The sequence below is a fragment of the Grus americana genome, chromosome 1, assembly GCF_028858705.1.
Source record: "Grus americana isolate bGruAme1 chromosome 1, bGruAme1.mat, whole genome shotgun sequence".
In the NCBI taxonomy this organism is placed as follows: domain Eukaryota; kingdom Metazoa; phylum Chordata; class Aves; order Gruiformes; family Gruidae; genus Grus; species Grus americana.
The window spans coordinates 219,454,197-219,470,612 of record NC_072852.1 but is presented as its reverse complement, the minus strand read 5'-3'; the positions used below and the strand labels follow the sequence as shown (position 1 = coordinate 219,470,612).

At 46.3% G+C, this 16,416-nt stretch overlaps 1 protein-coding gene across 1 annotated transcript; it reads right to left on the bottom strand.

Moving 5' to 3' along the window:
* Nucleotides 1–2,753: 2,753 nt before the first annotated feature.
* LOC129206529 (olfactory receptor 51Q1-like) lies at nucleotides 2,754–15,450 on the bottom strand. Its single transcript, XM_054825897.1, has 2 exons — nucleotides 15,374–15,450; nucleotides 2,754–3,588 (listed from the first exon to the last, which is right to left on the bottom strand). Exons 1-2 carry the CDS (start codon nucleotides 15,448–15,450, stop codon nucleotides 2,754–2,756), a joined length of 912 nt encoding a protein of 303 aa, XP_054681872.1.
* Nucleotides 15,451–16,416: the final 966 nt, after the last annotated feature.

Genomic DNA, 16,416 nt, shown 5'->3' with positions numbered 1-16,416 from the left:
ACTCTGGTGGGACATTCATGAGCCACTGAGTCAGGGCTGGGCACCCAGCGCTTTGCAGGGTTGAGCCCTGTCATAACAGTGAGAAAATGCACCTGGAAATTCTCATCTGAGTCCCATGAGGTTCCTTAAAAAATAAAAATTCCTGCATGTGGAACAGAAGAGCCCCTGCGTTGGGATGGACTGGGACTGACTGGCTGGAGAGCTGGTCTTCAGAAAGGGCCTGGTGGGCAGCAGGTTGGACAGGAGTCCTTGGTGTGCCCTTGCAGCAGTGAAGGACAACTGCAGACGGGGCTGCATTTGTAGGAGTGCCACCACCAGGTCAAGGGAAGAGACTTTTTTCCCTTCAATCAGCAAGTGTGTGACTGCATCTGGAGTACTTTGTCCAGCTGTGGATCCTCCCGTAGATGCAAAAGTAATGATAAACTGGAGCAAGTCCAGGTGAGACCACTAAGACGGTCAGGTGGCTGGAGGTCAAGGAGAGGCTGAAGTAACTGGGTTTTTTGACCAGAAGAAAAGAAGGCAAAAGAGGTTTCTAATTACAGTCTTCCAATACCTGAAAGAGATTACAGAAAAAAATGGAGTCAGAGTTGTCAGAGATGAAAAGACAGGAGGATGGGGACAGAAGTTGCAATAGGGGAAAATTCGGTTGGACAATAAAGGAAAAAAATCTTCCTCATGGGGGTGGGACCTCAGTCCTTGGAAATTTTAAAAAATCCATGGGACAAAGGCCTGATAAACCTAAGTAGACATTAAGACTCTGAGCCAGTTCACAAGTTTATAAATTAATTTTGCACATGTGTATTTAACCTACTGGGTGAGAATAAAAGCAGGCAGACCTTTCTCCGACAAAACATGCATGGAGTCAACCCCTCAACCAGACCTCACAGATGTGTCCCCACATAATGCCACAGGCACCAGGGAGTCTGTCTGCTTCAAGGGACCCGTGGTAACACCATCCCAATTCCCAGCTGTATTAATGAGTATGCACAACTTTCTAAAAGAAACTCTTTTATTAGGTTACAAGTCTAAGATAAATTTGTGCTGTTACATACTTCAGGTACAGGTTGCTGGATGCACCCAGTGCTCGTTCTTCAGACTGGAAGCATGTTTACTCTTAAGGACATTATTGGTTTCAACTATAAAAAAACTTGTTTTCCATTTTAGCTTTCTATCCTTGACAGTCGAGATTGGTAACTGCTTCAGTACAATCTTTCTCATGTATCTGCCACTGTTGGGAGGTCTCAGAGGCACATCATCTCTCAAGTGTCTGAATGTCTTGCTTAAAGTATACAAAAGTATTAGATATGTCATTAAAATAATTTAAAAGCAGGAACACGTGTGCCTTATAGATTTTACTAGATAAGGCATTCTTTGGAGAATCAGCCACCTGATCTTTCCTGCTGCACAGTATTTCTTCCTCCTAAAGTGGGTATCAGACACGTGGAGGCAGGAGCGATGGATGGTGTGGTCTTTACATGGGAAGAGGGAGTGCACATCTGCATGGCTTTATAACATGGCCATCATAGCTTCAGGATTTGAGAGTATTCATGGTATGCCACTAAAGGAAGTAATTTAGCAACCGCTCTGTTCAGAAGTGTTGGGTAGATGCTGATAAGGTGATGTCAGGATGCCTGATCCATTCACCCAGGTATTCTCCATCAGCTAGGACAAGCAGATTGCCTCCCCCAGTCCTCCTGAGCACAGGAACAGCTTCGACTCTTGTGGCATGGTTTTGGTTTTCAGTTCTGCTCCAGATATAAGGGCCAAGCGCAGGGTGGCCCAACTGTTACCCTGGACAGCCCCAAACACATCGGTTGCATGCCTTATTGTCTCTTTTACCATTTCTTGACCCTCCTTTTCATTGCCTTTGACCTTTCCTTTCTCCACTCCAATCTCCTCCCAGGTAAACAAGTTGTCTCTCATTACTGTTTTCTCCATTGGCCCCAGTTCTGCTACATCACTGTCCAAATTTGATATTTCAGTGATGACCTAAGTCATCCTGACCTTACGTGGTATTACTGATGAGGTTGCCTAGGTACTGCTTGTGTGGCAAGACTATACTCCCCAAGGTAGACTTGAGCATCCATGAAAAACAACTGGGCGAATATCCATCCCAGACTGTTGCTATCAACCATATATAGGTAGGATACAAAGGAGTTTAAGACTGCTTTATTTAGTTCCTGATGGCTTCATAACTGGTGACTGAACGGCTTCTTACTTGGTGAATGCAAACGATATGACTAATCAGATAGGTTTAATCACAGGTTGAAATATTTCTTAGACTGGGGTTTAATTCTTCATTACAATTCTCATTAGAAATACTTGAGCAAGATATGTTACAAACTCAGTGGCCAAGAGAAAAAAAGTCTTGCATATTTAAGTTTTTTTCTGGAGCATGAACTCCTTCAGTGGGCAGTGGAAATATAACAAACTTCACAGAGAAAATTCTGTGATAAATCACAGAATAAAGGAGCATGGACAATGATTTAAATTAATTTGAATATCAATTGCTTCTATATTCACCCAGAAGTATACATTCAATTAGTAACAATGGTGTACACAGCATAATGAGTTCGTCCCACTAGTTTATGGTGAGCAGTTAGCAAAAGTACTTTACACGCTGTGGTGCCATGGGGAGAAGCTCTTCCTTGGCATGAAGACCTTGAGGATGCCCCTGTGGATCTCTTTGCTTTTTATAGAATTATAGAATTATTTTGGTTGGAAAAGACCTTTAAGATCATTGACTCCAGCCATTACATGTAGATGCTGTAGATGATGGGGTTCAGTGCAGGGGGAACCAGCAGGTAGATGTTGGCCAGAAGGACACGAATGAGAGGGGAAGCATGCTTGCTGAAATGATAAACCATGGACAAGCCACCCATGGGGATGTACAGGATCAGGACTGCCAGGATATGGCACAGGCAGTTGTTCAAAGCCTTGAGATGCTCCCTCTGGGATGCGATGCTCACAATTGTCTTACAAATCACAATATATGACAAAGCAATGAGCAATGGGTTTAGTAACACTATGAGGATGACAACAGCTAACCTGTACACGCTGTTGAATATGATGTCTGCACAAACCAGCTTGATCAGGTCCTGATGCAGGCAGAAGGCGTGGGAGAGCACATGGGACTGGCAGAAGGGCAACCTTCTCACCAAGAAGAGTGATGGCAGCCCTCCTAAGAGGTATCCGCGCAGAGCAGCCAGCCCAATCCTGCCTATCCTGGCACTGCTGAGGATGGAGGAGTATCTCTGCAGGTACCAGATGGTCACATAACAATCAAAGGCCATGGCCAGAAGCACTGAGGACTCCACAAAGGAGAGGAAATGAACAAAGTAAAGCAGAGCAAAACATTCTCTGAAACTGTTTTCCCTGTAGTTGACCCAGAAAACACTCATCACAGTTGGCATTGTAGAGAGAGACGAAACCAAAAGGGTGATGGCCATCAAGGACAGGAATTGGTACATGGGCTCGTGGGGGCTCGGATCGGTCCCGGTGGCAAAGAGGATTGTGCAGTTCCCCGCAAGTGACGCAATGTAAATGCAAGTGAAAGGGATGGAGAGCCAGACGTGGGAAACCTCCAGCCTGCCAGGATGAACATGTAACAGGAGGAGTTCGAGCTGTTGACAACCACATGATGGACGAGGGAGCATCTACTCTGACATAAAAAAAAACCCCTTAAAAAATAAGTGTACTGCCCACAAACTGGTAAATAGACATACGCATACTTATATATGCAGATGGTACAAATTTCATAAATTACCCAGGTTCATAGCAGTGGCGAATGAATGTGCTGCTGATTATTTTTCCCTTTTCATTGATGACTATGGGATAAAATATTCATGAATGAGAGAAAAATTTAGACAAAAGCATCAGGGAGTGTTTAAATTTATCAGCTACTTCAATATGTTAGAAGTTCCCAACAGCAATGCTTGTTTTAAAATACTACTAGTTTGTAAAGTTATAAATCATGATTGGATCACACATGTCCATCCAGCAGTGAGTTAGACTTCTGCACCCCTGCGATGCAGATTTTGTCTTGGGAAGGTGGATTACTGTACTGAGGGTGTTTTAATTTTTTCATGGTAAATAAATAACAAAACCTGTAATTGTTCATCCAATAGATAATACTTGAATAATGTCTTGAAAAAAAATGAAATATAAATGTAATGCAAATTTCACTTGAGATATCAGCAGAGAGAAAGAGCTTTCAGGGACAGAGAGCTGCAGAAATAAATCTTGTGGCAATGCGGAGCCCCCCACGTATGACTTGTGAAACAGCCGGGACAAGGCAGCCGGTGCTTGTGTGTGAGACAGGGAACCGGGGACGCAATGCTTGCTGCTTCATCTCTCCCGAATGGGAACCCTCGAATCCCTGCACGGCAACGGAGTCACTGCTACAAAGGAGAGATCTTTCCAGGGAAAGGGAGGTCCAGAAACTTCAGGAAGAGCGCTGACAATGAACATTGTATAAGATCAAACCTTGCAGAGTTTATGGAATGGAATGGAATGGAACAGAACAGAACAGAACAGAATAGAATAGAATGGAATTAGAATGGGATGGAATGGAATGGAACGGAATGAGAATAGACTAGACTAGACTAGACTAGACTAGACTAGAATGGAATGGAATGGAATAGAATAGAATTAGAATAAAATGGAATGGAATGAGAATAGCCTAGCCTAGCCTAGCCTAGCCTAGAATGGAATGGAATGGAATGGAATGGAATGGAATGGAATGGAATGGAATAGAGTGGAATGGAATGGAATGAGAATAGAATAGAATAGAATGGAATGGAAGGAGAATAGAATAGAATGGAATGGAATGGAATGGAATGGAATGGAATGGAATTAGAATAGAATGGAATGGAATGGAATGGAATGAGAATAGAATAGAATAGAATAGAATAGAATAGAATAGAATAGAATAGAATAGAATGGAATGGAATGGAATAGAATGGAATGGAATGGAATGGAATTAGAATAGAATAGAATAGAATAGAATAGAATAGAATAGAATAGAATAGAATAGAATAGAATGGAACGGAACAGAACAGAACAGAATAGAATAGAATAGAATGGAATGGAATGGAATGGAATGGAATGGAATGGAATAGAATGGAATGGGAATAGACTAGACTAGACTAGACTGGAATGGAATGGAATAGAATGGAGTGAGAAGAGAAGAGAAGAGAAGAGAAGAGAAGAGAAGAGAAGAGAATGGCATGGCATGGCATGGCATGGCATGGCATGGCATGGAATAGGCTATTTCAGTTGGAAGGGACCTACAATGATCATCTAGTCCATATCAAAGGAGAGAGGTTTTTTCTTATTCTCTGGGGAAACAAGTCTCTTACTGAAGAACTTATTTAGTTTAGACTACGTGATTGGCAAAAGAAAAGCTCAATTGATCTAAAAATTGTCCACCAGTTGGTGCGTGGTTGACAGTGATGACTCTTCAATATAACCCACAAGCACAACGTGACCCAGTGACTGGAAATTGAAGTTACGCAGAAATTGGATGTAATGAGACACTGCTAGTTTGCAAATCTGAAAATAAAAAAGGACAGATGACAAATTCTTCATCTGTTGGAACCGTAAAGCTAAGAACAGAAATTCTCCTGAGATGTATGCTTTGCCTGAAGCTTGTACGATGGGTTTGATGGGTAAATCGGTCATGAAATTCTTCTGGAAGCGTGATGCAGGACGTCAGAACAAATCATCACAGTGTCCCTTTCTAGATCTAATATTGTCTAACTCTCCTATAACTAGGGAAAAAAAGACCCACATGAATTAACATATTAATTAGAGCAGAGAGAAGGGATTAAACACTATTTCCTTACTTTGCCCTTAAGTACCACATAGCAAAACCTCTAAGCATCAAGATCAGACTCTACAAGTGCCATCTGAGGTACGAAACCACACAGCAACGTTCCTGCCCTTTGCACTTCAGAAACTTACCAAATTCTGCTGCCGATGAGGCTCAGTTTCGACTGCGGTGAGAAAGCCGGAGCCCATCTCACCCTGCCCACACACAGCTGCTTGTGAGGTCTCTGAAACCCCCAGGGACCCTGGATAAAGGGAACAGACAGAAACAATAGACAGAAACAATAGGGAATCAGTTTCAGATCTGCTGTCAGCTCACAAGTGTTGGGGATCAAGTCCCCCCCCGTGCAAGGAGCTGTACAGACAGACACCGGAGAAGCCTCCTTCTCTGCGTTGTTCTCGTACAACACAAGGCAGCGTTGGGTCCCGATGTCTCTGGAGCTTTGCCTGTGCGCGCGTGAAAGGCTGGCTGCAGTCTGCTGGGTGATGCCAAGCAGCAGGCTCACGACTGGCTGCAGGTCGGGAGCTGGAGCCCGGGGTGGGCAGAGCGATGACTTGTCCCACCCGCTCTTGGATTTGTACAGGATTTAACGTTCATTTGTGTGCCGCGGCCAGATGAGACCGGTGTGTTTAACTGCTCCAAGCACCGGCAGGTCGGCTGCGTGCCAGCCGCACGAGCGGTACCGTTGCACACGAATGTGTTGTGTGTCTCCTCTTTGCTGCCAAGCAGAGCTGTGCTGTGGTGTGGGGAGCGGCGGTGCAGGCACCCTGCGTCTGTTTCCCCCGTTTTGTGCCTTACCCACTCTGCAGCACCTGTCCATTGCTCATCTGAGAGAGGCCCATGCCCTCTCTGGTTTTACATGGTGGTAGCTGGACCCTCCAAGGACAGCAGTCGTCCCACGTTCATGTGTGCAGTGTCCCAGCACCTGGTCCCAACTCTGCTGGAGGGGATACTCTGGGTGAAGTGTCTGCAAATGCACCCTGAAGTGTCATCCAGATCCCGGCTGGTCCTCTCACAGGCTGTCATAAGCTCACACATGGATCCTGCTCTTTTTTGTTCTTATTACAAAGGTTCTTCCTCCAAGGAGGGGAAGAAAGTGTCAGATTTCTAATGGAACGGATAGGAAATGCAGCGTTGTCTTCTGTGGCCCCACAGTCCCCCCCACCTTGCTTGCCCTTTCTTCCTCCTGCGTCAAGGTCTCTTTGCTGAAGCTCTGGTTATGGGAACAGATTTTCTTATAATAGCTAGAATGACCAAAATGGGGTAACCCTTTCATGGGTGAGGTCTGCGTGGCGTGCTGACCGGAGACTCATTCCACCCTGCACAACGCGGGGTTCCCAGCATCTGAAATGACGTGAGATTATCTGTGCTGTACCGTGTCTCTCTTCATAGTGTTAGCTCTAATAAATAGCACTGTAAACGATACTTCTCAGGGTCTGAGTGCCTTTCTGGCACGGGGATCACCACAGATGAGCAGCTCCTGGTGCAAAACTCCTCGCTGTAAGGTGAGAGGATGCAGCGGCGAGAAGGCTGTTTCACCGTGGTTGCCCGGGGTGAGACGACGGCGAAGGACTCCCACCTTCCCAACTCCACGGACTCTCCCTGCCTGATGTCCTGCCGCCTTGCCACACACTCAGCGATGCTCCATGGGCCTGGACCCCACCCCAGGCAGCTTCGCTCACTGTCCTCGGTTTGGGGTGGGAGGTGGTGTGGTTGCAGAACGGTCTGCTGCTCCTCGGGGGGTGAACGGCCCCTGAGGGAGCCCTGTGCTCCTTGGGGAGAGCTCCAAGGTCCGGCTGGCTGGTGCTGTGACCCGGGCAGCGTTCAGGAAAGGAATACACTCCTGACAAGCACAGGGGCGTCTTTTCTCTGCCAACCTCCATCGATCTGAGGCTCCGGCACTTCCTGAACCAAGAGCAGTGTTTCGTGTTGAATATTCTTTAATGGATTTTTTTTCTTTTTCCTGTGGATTTGTCTTACCGCTCGGTTGAGCCCCTGCAGACTTTTGGCGTTTGCAGTTCACTGTGACAAAATGTTCCAAAGCTTAATCCTGTTGAGTGAAAAAACACCTCCTGTAATTGGTTTTAAATTCACCACCTGCTATTTTATTTAATGCGTCTTAGTTCTTGTATTAAAAGAGACAGGGAGCAATTACACCTGAATGTCCTCTTCAAGTCACTCAAGATTTTACAGAGCACTCCCCACCCCTTCGGTCATCCCTCTTCCAGACTGGAGAGTCCTGGTTCGTCCAGCTCTTCCTTGCACAAAAGTTATTTTAGGCTTTTGGTGGTTTTTGTTGCATCTTCCCCAAATCCTTCTAGTCCCCATGAGGGTATGTGGAAGGTGAGAGCATCTGCTTCATTGAGGTGGTCAGATCAAGACCTTCGCAGCCCAAAGGGAAGAGTAAGTAACAGGGAAAGACACAGAACACACAGAGGAACAAACCCCATGGTAGATGATGGAGACAATAACAAAGACTAAAACTCTTCATCCACTAATTGACAGGCCATTAAGAAACTCCAAACTCTGCTTTGGAGAGGGCTAGCCTGTAGCTGATAAGGAGTGGGAAATGATGGGCCTGAGGATTTGGGGTATCTGAGGGTCCTGTGGGACTGCACAGAACTGGTGAAGGAACCCTCAGGGGAAAGGGGCATTGGGGAGGACGGGGGTGGGTGGCAATCAAAGGGATGTGGTACGAAAGGAGCTGATTGCAGCCGCACAGAGGTCAAACACCGGAGCAGACTGCAGGATCCAGCCTGCCCCGTGTTTCGGCGGTGCAGCCCGGAGGTGTGCAGCAGAACCCGGTGGCTGCGGTCACAGCTCGGTGGCACCCGAGCCCCGTTCAGCAGGGGACCAGCACCCACAGTCGCCTGCAGTGACTCCCTGCTGCATCGGACCAGGGAAAGTGAGCAATGGGTCAGAGCCAGAGTCCTGCGAGCTCACTGTTCTCTGTCCCAGCACACTGAGAGGATGTACGTCATCCCCTCCGCGCTGCCGGTCTCATCCTCAGCTCCAACAACATCCCCAGAACATTGCTCGTCACAGCAGCCTCGCACAGACCAGCTGCCTTCTCCCTCTCAACCCATCGCTTTGGGCACAACGTTCCTCAGCTGGTTCACGTTTTCCTGGACAACCTGTGCACACAGCTTCCACCTGCATTAACCCCCCCACCACTTCTGGGATGAAAACCAAAATTGCTGAGGATACTTAACATGCTATGCCTTATCATGCTGTTAACATACCCTTATTCCTGAAATATTTCCTTGACCGTTCACTTCATTGTTAAAAGCCACACGTAAGCCCTGGGCCCCCATCCAATGGCTCTTTCAATATTGTTTTTCAGTGGACCTTGGCTTACAGTCATATAGGCAAGCATGCAGAAACTGCATTTGGTATATGCCAGAAACCTTTCCAGACTGGTCATTTACCCCATATACTCTCTCTGACCATTAACATACACTGTATTGAACCCATCAGCTTGTTTCTCCAAAAAGTTATTCCGTCAAATTCTAAAAGACTCAGATCTGGGGAATTCAGCATGTTCCTAATGTTTCCACTAACTTCTTCCAGTGGGTAAATATCACCACTGCAGAACGTGCACCTGCTTACGTGGACTCCGACGAAAACTGCTTTCTTCCCTCCACCCTGGGATCATGCTGGAAATGGGGGGGAAGCAAACTCACCCAGCAAAAATCTCTCTCTGGGGGCGGGGGGTGCGTGCTTTTGAACTCTGCAGAGAAGGTAGTGAGTGAGCTGTTGTGCCGATCTCCGCAGCATGGGTATAAATACAGAGTTAAATTAATGTGGCTGCCGGGGTTTGGGAGTTGCAGTGATGTGAAAGAGAAGTGTTTGGGTTTAGCATGTTGCATTTCATGAAAAAACATCTTGTCCCTTGTGCAGAGGATTGAATGAACCTTATGACTGAAATTAGATGAAAAAAATGAGATTCCCTTCTCCCCTGAGCCCTCTCATCCTCGGTTCATGCGTCTTTTTGCCTGAGAGCAACTTCTGCACAGCACAGACAGAAGAAATCACACAACTTGGGTACCACAGCAAGTCTAGCCTTTACAAAGCCTAGCTCACCGGCGCTGCCTGCCTGAGTGCTCCCAGCTTCTCGGGAGACGCTCTGCCCGCAGTGAACTCCGTGCTGTCACAAATGCCGAGCGCCGGCTGGGAGGCTGTGTAGCCGTGTCTGCGCTAAGCTGCAGCGACAGCCGCGCCAGTGCTGTAAACACACCTGCGGACCTCCGTCCTCGCAGGGCACGCGTCCTGTGTCGCTCACATCCTGCGCACACGCTTGCATGACATCCGTGGCACAGCAGGGAGCTCATTGCTCACGTCGTGTCCTGTGAGCGGCCGCACAGATCCTCCCTTCGTTTCCCCCAGCTGCCCTCAGCATCGGGTACGCAGCAGGAGGCTGGGCACTGGTTGGATGCTGGAGGAGGTGCTGAGCCTCCTCAGGGTCCCTGTCACTGGGTACAGATTCACCTGCAGATTACAGAAACCCACGTGTGGTGCCCAGGAAGGACCCTGGGTGCCTCAGCTGCAAGAGATCTAGCTGAGATCCACATAGCGTTAGTGTTAGCTCCCCAGACGCTGGGGATTTTGGCTGAGCCGAGGTGCTTTCCAGGCTGCGCGGACAGTGTCCGCTGGACCTGAGTGCGTGTGCAGGCATGGGCACGCAGACACAGGTGACAGACACATCGTCAAGCTGAAGGAGCAGAGGTAGACAGGGTGGTTTTGAGGCCGTCATGGTCAGAAGGGACCTCGGCAGGCGAGACACCAGTTTGGGTCTGTGCTGGCTGCAGCCGTCTCCTGGGCAGAGACGGGGCAGTTTGGGACTGGGATGTCTCGGTACAGAGTTGCTCTTTTGGGTAGCTATTATGTTTAGGAACTTTTTCACCTTAAACTGTTGTCATCTCACCAAGGCAGGAAGGATATTAGCATCTTATATTCATTCTTCAGCATGGAGGACATCTCTGAAAAAACACAGCATGGACCACATCAGTCTTCTGACGTGGGGCTAACTGCCTCCTTTATGGTTATGGGGGAGAAATAAGCATTGCTGAGGGAATGTTTGTCCCATCCTAAGATGCACAGCATGGGCCAGGTAAGCTCCTGGCAGTGCCTGACTCCCCCCTGGAGAAGGAAGGTGACTAGATGCACGCTTCTGGAGGCCTGTTGCATTTGGCCCTGAAGAAGTGCGTTTTTCCCCAAACCTTTTTTTCCATTTTCTTCTCTAATTTTTATTTCTAGTATAATTTATTGACAGGAAAATGAGAGTACAGCACCTGCCACACTATGATGTAGAAACCTTACAAGCTGGCTCTTTCATCCCAAGCACAGTTAATAGGCGTCGGTGGATCTACGCACCATGAATGCGTTTGTTCCCGTTTTCAGCCTGTTTGTTCAAATCAGTGACTCCTGCAATCTACCCAAGGTGCATTCCCCAGTGTAACGCAGGAGAAGAGCCACTCTAAAAAGCAGAAGCTGGGAAGCGGAGCACAGCGGAGTTGGACTCTCAGCATCCAGGACCAGGGAAACCTCCAGGAAAATCCCAGATGGCACCTGGCACAAGGGAAGGATCTCAAAAGCAAGGCACATCCGCATTTTCCCCAGGCTTTTCTTTGTAACCACATTCCTATTTTGGAAGTCAAGACCCTCACTTTTGCCGGGCTGGAAGTCATACCCTTCAAGGTTGTTCTGCGACCCAAACTGAACTGAATAGTCACAGAGCGTATTGCTCCTCCTGGAGCAGTGAATGCCGGTTGTTTCGCATATGGGACGTGAAGATCTGGGTCATACTGAATAACCCGCGTGCTCGGTGTAATTCAGACTAGGGACTGCTAGTGTTAGTTGACAGAACCAAGGGAGAAGTTTCCCTGCTACGTGTTCTATCTGTCAGGAAAAGGGCAATGCTGAAGCAAACCGATCTGATGAGAAAATAGAAGGGACGCTGGATAGTGAGATCATGCCTAAGGTAGTGGGTTGAGTTTTCTGAGGCACTTCCTTGGGTATAGAAAACCTGCTTTTGACCACTTTCAAATTCAATGCTTAACTGCTGGTTTTGCCTCTCCTTCCAGGTGCGATGACATACCCAGCTGAAGGATGATCTGTGTCCAAGTGGTCAGCGTGATGTGGGATTTTATTATCCAAGTTATCTCATAATAATCCCAGATTCTGGGATATAAACCCTTACGGGGCCCCAATGACATTTATTGCTGACCTCTGCAGTGCCCCTGACACTGATCCAGATCAAGGTGACTCACCCGTTAGAAAAGGATAGCTTCCCCATCAGTAATTATTTCATCTTCATTCATCAGGAGGACACAGTTTTGCTACTGGGAGCAATGGATTCAGTATTAGAAAAGAGTCATGTATAATTTTTTTAAAAGCTAATCACTTTAATGCTGGAGCATTTTTACCTCCAGCAAACAACAACCATTAATGACGCATTTTTCTGAAAAATGTGGTTTTATCAGATATTAGCTGGCTGACCTTGCCTTGTGTTTCAGAAGAGAGTTAATTTCTTTTATTAGCCCAAACGACGTGGTTGGAAGATGAAGCTTGCAGAAGAGCCTTCTTTCTATAAAATGAGCCGATGTAAAGAACAGCCTCTGATCACACTTAGCCACCACGCCTCTGCTTTATCGTTTGTGCTTTTAGGGGTCCTCATGGCTTCACACAGAGAGGGGTCAGAAGGGGAAACCTCATCTGCGTGGGAGTTCTGACGAGAAACTCTGTGTGCATCCAGCAATAACACACAATATTACTGTAATAACATTTCTGCTCAGAGTCAGCCAGGTCCTCAGCCCTGAGCCTGAGCGAGAGACCCAAGGGGCACAAAGTCTGGCTTAAATCCAGGATGTTCAAGAAAAACAGACAAAACACCTTTATGTTTAATAGCTGAGAAATCCAATCTGCCTATGCAATTTGCTGACAAAAATACAGGAAGGCCAAGAGCGATGGTGAATCTCTACCAAGACCCAAGTATTTATTACTACGGAAATAATACCAAGGAGTTCAAACCCTCGTATCACTGCTTAGCAGAAGATGCTATCCTATGTGTAGATAAGGAATATCAAAATACACATGCAACAAATGAGATGCGCAGGACAGTGGTAGAAAATACACAATTCATGTGGAAGTTTAGATGGAAACATGAAAAGTAGGAGTAGAAGGAACCTCAAGAGATCTTGTAGTCCATCTACCACCCTAAAAGACAGCAGCTTACCCGAACCAACCCAGAAGAGCATTCAGTAAATCTGTTCTAACATCCCTGGATGAGACCTCCATACCTCTCAAAAAAAATCTCATGTCTGGAAGGAGTCCTCACACTTCATACTCTGTGGACTTTTAATTATTTTGTTGCTCTCCTTTTGCTAGCAGGTCTTTGTGTTTCTTTACAGAAGGTGCCCTCAAACTGCTGTTTTGGTGCTGAGAAGAACGGGAAGGTTACTCCGTGTGCCCTGGGTACAACACTCCTACTCATACTTTCTGACATAGTCTTCACTGTGCATTTTATTTTCTTGTTTATTTTAGCAAACCGTGACATTGTTGACTAATGTTTGCCTCGTTATCTCTGGTACTTCCCAAAGCTTTGCTGTAGAGATGCTGCCTGCTCTATTTCTACTTTGAAAAAAGTAATAATAATAAAATCTATAGATTAATATTACTGCCAGACTAACCGGTTGGATATTAGTGTTCACTGACATAAATCCTCCTGTTCCTACCAGCCCAATGGTGTGAATTGTATTTCTAGTTTCACACCCAGCGTGCCAGGACAGTTCTGAATTCCAGCGTTCTCCCTGTTGGACTTTCAGCCTTTCTACCTGGTTCTCGCTGATGAATTAATAAGCATACTCCCTATCCAATCACCAGAAGGATGCTGGAGTTACACCAAAAATTTTAAATAGTCAGGCAGAATAATAAAGAAGATGTCGGTCTGGTACATTCATATGGAATACACTGATTAAAGGCTAGATTTTTAAAGCAAGATCAGATCTACATATCCAAAATGACATGACAATGACTACATTCAGACCCAAAGAAACCTCTATTTTCTTAAAAGCTCATTAATGAAAATAGTGAATAGGTAAGATAGCTTCCTGCAAATCACTGTTCACTTCACCTTTGACAATGAATAAGTGATAACATTTCTTTGAAAAGGTCTTTTTTTCCAGTGAGTTTTGCCTTCACTTTGTGGTAATTTCATTTAGATCATTCTCCCCTTTCTTATTTCTGAATATGTTATGTGAAATGTGTGAAAAGCATAATTACAGTCAAGGTAGATTTAATTTTCTGTTTCTTCCCTGTCAGCAAGGCATGTTACCCCATCTAAAGAAAAAATTAGATTGCTTTGTCACAATTTGTTCTTACGAAATTCATGGTCACTGCTGCTTATTTCCTTGATACGCCATGCATGCTTCATAAATATTTGGTTTTTTTTTTTTTTCAGGAAATAAATGTTAGTCCAACTGGTTTCTAATTCCCTATCGCTTCTTTACCCTTTTCCTCCTTTCTGAAGTCAGGCCCTAGGGTTACCTTCTTCCGGTCTGGTTTTCATTCTTATTTATCATCTGCTCATTCTCAAAGATATCTGCCAACAACCTTTGGACTGCTCCTGCCCGCTCGCTAAGTACTCTAAGGGGAACGTTATACTGCCCTTGTAATTTAAAGACATCTGTTTTCTTATTTTTTTAGCTTTTTTCCCCCCGTCTCCTCTGATTTCTTACTTTACTGCTGATGTTAGACTATTTCAGGGAAAAATCATTTATAATTTAAAAAAATAATAAATGCCATGCATGTTCATATCATTCATCATTCAATATGCTTCCCTAGAATTTGAATAACAAAGCAATTATTACATTAATCTATGTGTCTAACTAAATGCAAATTGCTTTTTGCCTTCCCCTTCCTTTCCATTTTTGCTTTAAATGCTCTTGCTATTTCTTTCTGTAAATCATTACTAGCTTGACCAAGCTTAAACGCTCATGTTTTTTTCTCATGCTAAGGATCACTGCAAAGGTGGTGATTTATGCAAGATGTTTTTCAGTGCCCTTCTTGCTTCGTTCTATTGGTGAGGTTTGAAAAAAATGCTCTTTGTCTTGCATCTTTAATGAACTGCATAGCTCCCTGAAAAATATTCTCCTAGACATTTTCCTCATGAGATATCACTATCTCAGTTTTACCAAGTCCACTTTGCTGAAGTCTAGTGCTTTCAACTAAAAAAACCCAAACAAGCAAGCAAGCAAGCAAACAAACAAACGAAGCAAATAAAAAGCCTACAGAATAAAGATTTTTAAAAAGTTGTTGTTCTGTTCAGTGGCATTGCTTCTTTCCTTGAAATAATTACCATGGCCAACATGGGAAACTAAATATTCCTGTACATGCCCATAGAGCTCTTCTTTGGGCAAAGCCATAAGCCCTGGACAAAAGTCAAATATCACAGGGGAGAGGAAGGTATTTTAGGAGGGGGCTGAGACCAAACAGTTTCTCTTCATCGTGCTACCAAATTCCCCCTCTCTACTTGCAGCTGCCCACCTCTGGCTTTCCCTCCGCTCCCGCTCCGGCACGCCACAGTCCTGGCTGCCACCGCGGCTCTGCTCCTGGCGACCCATGTGGGACACAGCCTGCCCGAGACCATGGCCATCATCCCCTCCGTGCTGCCGGTCTCACCCTCAGCTCCAACAACATCCCCAAAACGTTGCTCATCCGAAGACCTGGGTCACAGCAGCCTTTTGCTGACCAGCCGCCTTCTCCTTCTCAACCCATCGGTTTGGGCACAACGTTCCTCAGCCTGTTCACATTGACCTGTGCGCGCAGCTTCCGCCTGCGCTAAACCCCACCATTTCTGGGATGAAAACCAATCAGGTCTGGGACAAATTGCTGAAAATACTCAACCCTTAGAATCTGTGGCCCTGCAAGGTCTCCAGCGATCATCCCACCCTTTCAGAAAGCTGCACAAACCAAAGCACAACCTCCAGCACAGCCAGATTCACTGACCTTCTCCTTCCACACCCCAGAAAATCGTCTGCTAAGCCAGGATTTTCCAGACCCGCCCCAGCCCGGGGCACTTCGGCTCTCCCAGGCGGATGGAGAAGCAGCAGCAGCTCATCTGCAATCGGATGCAAGAAGGACATCGTCTGCCGTGCTGTGCTCCCTCCGCACAGCACCACTGCAGGAGGATGCCTGGGGGCACCAGCAGCCCTCCCCCCCCCCCCCAGACACCCACCCACACTGCTCAGACTGCTGCAAACGTGCTCACTACCCTTTCGTCTTCCCCTTGCCCTCAGCAAACCTTTCTTTGACATCTCCGCTGCACTGGCATTTCCCTGAATACGTTGACATTTCCAAAGGAGTCAGCGTGCACAAGCAGCCCCCATCTTCCTGACCCCCCCCTCCACCTTGTCCCCACTCCAGCTCGCTGCCCGGATGCCCTCCTGAGACACGGTCTTACTGCCTCGAATGGGGCTTTTTTAATTTAATTTAATTTTTTTTTTTTTTAATGTGAGCTCACTGTCAAAACACTGCCTGGCTGGAGCCTGGCGGCTGGCTTGGGGATTTTCCAGGCTGGGGTTTTCAGA